A 4,573-nucleotide genomic window follows, 5' to 3' on the forward strand; every position below is an offset into this window, starting at 1 on the left:
TCCGGGACATATGCTCCATGAGGCGGGCAGCTATAACACGCTCGAAGAGCTTGCCCGCCTCATCCAGGAGGCATATGGGCCGGTACGCGGAGGGGGAGTCCTCCGGTTTGCCCTCTTTTCGGAGGAGGACCACATTGGCCTTCCCCCAGACTGGGGGGAACCTACCTTTCCTTAGTGCCTGTGAGAACAGGTCCGCAAATCTTTGGTTCATGAACCCCGAGGCTAGGGTGAGAACCCGGCCGGGGATACCATCCGGTCCCGGAGCCTTACGGCTCTTGACCTTTTTGATATCCCCGGCCACCTCCTCCTCTGTGACCCCCGGCACCTCCCCCTGTTGATCAGGGGTGGGACCAATATACGGGCCAATGGGGTCTCCTTTCCCAACCGGGAAGAGTGACCCCATGACCCGCTCCAGGAACCGAGGGTCAAGCGTCACCGTCAACGGGGGCGTCCATGGCTTGAGTTTTTGCATAACTATCCTGTATGGACGCCCCCACGGATCCGTATCCAGTGAGAGGAGGAGGGTGTCCCACCCTTTTCCTCTGGCCGCCCCTATGGCCTCTCTCAGGGCCTTTGTTGCTGCAGAAGTCTTTCCGGGCGGCCAGAACAGCCTCGAGGTCCGAACCCGGATCATTCCTGACCCGCCAGAAGGCCCTCCTGAGGTGGACCAACTCACGCCTCAGGTCTGCGATTTGGTCGGTCCACCACCAGGCGGACTTCTTTGGGCAGGACCTGACCCTGGGCATGGAGGCATCGCACGCCTGTGCGAGTATGCTCATTACCTCCATGACCTCAGAGTCAAGGTCCTGCCCTTCCCTCCATTGTGGCCAGGTGGAGCCCTCTAGGGAGATTTCCAGGGTCTCCCTATCCAATTGGGCTAAGGCCCATTTCCCTGGTCGGGGTTCATCCTTTTGATCCTTTTGCTGAGCCGCAGGCCATTGGGGGTAACGGACAGCTCCATCTCTATCAGGAGATGGTCCAACAACGTCTCCAGTTCGTCCGCCACCCTCCAGGTCTGTACCCTCCCCAGGGCCGCAGGGGTTACCCACGATAAATCAATAATTGATTCCCCCTGCGACCCCACGAATGTGGAATTCTTGCCCTTGTTTAAAAGGTGCAGACCCAGGCCCGCGGCCCAGTTTTCGACCTCCTCCCCCCGCCCGTCACCCCGCCGGGAACCCCACAGTTCCGACTTCGCATTGAAGTCCCCGGCGGCGATGACGGGCCCTGGGAGGTACCTTTTGATGGTCCCTCCCATATCTTGTAGCCTGGATCTAAATGTAAACAGATTCAGGCTCCCTGCTGGGGGGAGGTATACCCCGACCACAGTGATAACGCCCCACCTGGCCACAACAAAACCTTTCCCGCTATCCAAAAAAGTAGCGGGAGGAGTTTTCACTTGCCCTCCATACTACCGCGACAGAGCCCAACTTATCTCCGAACCACCTAGGGTGGTTCTTTGGGACATGGTTGGGCTCTGCCGCTATGCCCAAACCTGCACCGCGCTCTGTCATTGTATGCTCAAACAAAGGCTGAGCCTGACGAGCGCGGTGCAGGTTCAAATGGAGCAGTCACGGTGGCCATTATTCAACTGTTGGGTTGATAATTACCTTCCCACCCGGCTGCTCCCTTTCGTCACTCTCGTTTTCTTCTTTTGGGCGAGGACGCTTCTCCTCTCTTCTTGGACAGATGGACGTGGACCGTCCATCTCCTCCACCTTTTCCAACTTGTCCTCAGAGGGGACGATTGGGCATGCTGAAGAAGGTGGGATTACCATCCCCTCTACTACACCTTTCTCCTGCCTTTTTTTCTCCGCTTTCTCTTCTAGGGGAGCAGGGGGCGTGGGTGGCCTCGGTGTGGACGCCTGCCCCATCTCTTCCTGCTTCCTCTTAGTCTTCCTTTTCTTAGGGGGGTGACATGCAGGTCCTCCCATCCTGTGACCCGCTGAGATCCCTGCCTCTGCGCAAATATGACACCTTACTCTCTTTTCGCAATCGCGAGCCAGGTGTCCATATTCTCCACATCTATAACAGTTTCCTCTCCGATTTGTTTCATTTGTGCAGTTGTATTGCACGTGTCCTTTTTCCATGCATCTGTAACATTGCATCGGTCTTGCCATCAGCAACTCCACTTTTACCTGCGTCCATCCTATAGTGATGACTCCTTTTTCGGAAGCTTTCTTTGCCGCTAAAAGGGGGCATTGCATCCATAAGAATCGAACCCTTCCCTGTGTGTTTCTTATTTTCCCTGCCTTTGTTTCTGCTATTTCGCATTCACCAATCTCTGCTATTTTCCTTCTAGCTTCTTCTTCGTCTGTTGAGATCTCCAGTCCCCTTAGACGAATTTCTCCCATTTTCTGGGGGCGATTTATCTTTGCCTTATCAGCCAGAACATCCCTCAGTTTTTCTGCCAATGTATCGGCCTTGGCTCCCCTGTCCTCCCCTGGTATCTCCAGAATCAGTACACCTGTTGCACCAATTCGGGTTTTAATTTTTGGGATCCCCAGGTCGTCAAGATCAATTTTTCTTTTTGCCTCCGCCAGGAGTTCTCTGTACTGCCCCTTGTCAGCGGTGATTGATACCGCCGCAGTACTGGGAATCTTCCTTTTTATTTTAGCTCCTCCTACTCCATTGTTGATTCCTTTTCTTGCCTCTTCCTTAATCCCTCCTTTCCTGTTCTTCCTTCTTTTCTGCTCTTTTCCCCCTCCTTCCAACTACTTGGACCCAAGTTTCCTGGGTGGTTGGCATATCCGTTTCCTGTTCTGTCATTTTCATAGTCGGGTGTTCAGTCCTCTGAGGTAGCGGTGTCTGCATTTCTGCTGACCTATTCTTACTCCCCAGAGCTTGTTTTGTTGACTGATCCCCTGTTATTTTTCCACTCCCTTTCTTTTTCTTCTTTCCTTTGCTTGGATTTCCTTCCGGCCCCCGTTTTGGTGGTATGTTATCTTGTCTTGCATATTCATTCATGGCTTTAAGTACCATGGCGGTGATTTTTCCTTCCAAATTCTCCTCTTCCCTTCTTTCCGGTCTTTCTTTTCTTTCTAGCCTCACTCTTGTATTAAGCATAATGTTTTCCTTAATTTTGGGGCCCTCCTTCTTTTCTTTTGCGACCCTGTTTTCTTCCTTAATGGGGTGTATTTTATTAGTCCTTATGGGGCCCTTTTGGACTTCAATTACCCCTATTGTCTTTTCCTCTTCTTTTCCTAGATCTGCCAATGGGGGCGAAATCCTTCCTCTTGCATAACTTTCTCCTATTTCTATTTCCTCAACATTGGTTGGAGGCGGGGGGATCACCGCTGCAGGCAGCGCTGTCCCCCTTATACTCCAACCACTGTTTCCTTGGTACTCTGGAGGCGGGGAGGACACCATCATTGTCGGCGGTGCTTCCCTTATACTTCGTAGAGTACATCTCATTTCCTCCATTTCTTTCCTCATTTCCTCCATTTCAGTTTTTAATTTTTTGTTTTCATTTTTCAGCTCCTCTATTATGTCCAGGTATTCTCCGCTCTTTTCACTGGTTATTTTCTTAGACATGTTTGCCCCTGCTGTTATTGCAGCAGATGCATCCCTGAGCGTTTTGACATGTGTCCCCTTTAAGTTCTTAGATTTTACAGAAAACCCTAAGATCTTCATTGATGCTTCCAACACCGATGCAGTTACATCTCTGAAGGGGGCTTCCTCCCAGTGCTCCGTTAATCTCGCAAGTTCTGCTTTATACTTGCGATCTTGTGAGCAGTCCCGGAATTCTTCGGATGGATTTTGCAAGGCCTTCATGAGCTTATCCTCTTTTACCTTTTCCAGGTATATTTCCCTTTTTGCCATGAATTCCTTTTTCTTCCTATACTCTCCTGTCGTTTCCCTCCTTCCTCTTCCACGAGTTACTTTTTCCAAGAAAAGTTCCTCGTCCGTTTCCCCGTTTTCTTTTCTGGGAATATCCCATTTCTCTTCCTTTTCTACCTTCTTTCCTTGCTGTCCATCCGTTGATCCATAATCTGATGAGGACCCATCTCTCTCCATGGAGGATCTTGATCGTGACCTTGATCTTGGATCATCTGCTCCTTTGTCGCGCTGAGACCTGGCACTTCGGAGGCCTTCCCTTCTGATCACCCGGCTGATGCCAGGCTGGTCTTCTGAGGCAACATTCGTTGCCTTCTCTTTCCTGAAGCTACGGAGAGCTACCACCTTGCTCATATCCTTTTTCGATGTCTGGGTCGTCTTAATGTATTCCGTTTCCGATGGGTCCATGTATGAAGAAGAAGAATCAGTAGTCATTTTTGGTTTCAAACCCACAACCCTGCACGGCTCCGGTGCCCGGGCATGCCCGCATACCTCCGGGAAAGGGGGGCCTCCGAGTTCCCCCAGAGGAGCACCATATGGCTTGGGCCGACGGAATGTTACATCGTCGGCACTGGCCTCCCGCCCCCTACACGCGCCCTGACCACCATTTCTGGTGGCCAGACCGCTTTCGGGGGTCCCGCACCTCCGACAATGCGGGCACCGTGCAGAGCGCCGCCACGCAGAGGGGCCTATGGAAGGAGGTAGTTCACCGGTGTCGCACCCCACCGGGAACGCCT

At 52.2% G+C, this 4,573-nt stretch overlaps 1 protein-coding gene across 1 annotated transcript; it reads right to left on the reverse strand.

The window, feature by feature from the left end:
- Window positions 1-877: 877 nt before the first annotated feature.
- Window positions 878-4,271, reverse strand: LOC112589518 (uncharacterized). The gene is made up of 4 exons (XM_025303163.1): window positions 2,718-4,271; window positions 2,278-2,560; window positions 1,611-2,187; window positions 878-1,274 (listed from the first exon to the last, which is right to left on the reverse strand). The coding sequence occupies exons 1-4, from the start codon at window positions 4,269-4,271 to the stop codon at window positions 878-880; spliced, it is 2,811 nt and encodes a 936-aa protein (XP_025158948.1).
- Window positions 4,272-4,573: the final 302 nt, after the last annotated feature.

Source organism: Harpegnathos saltator, unplaced genomic scaffold (assembly GCF_003227715.2).
Source record: "Harpegnathos saltator strain DR-91 unplaced genomic scaffold, Hsal_v8.6 scaffold535, whole genome shotgun sequence".
Lineage (NCBI taxonomy): Eukaryota > Metazoa > Arthropoda > Insecta > Hymenoptera > Formicidae > Harpegnathos > Harpegnathos saltator.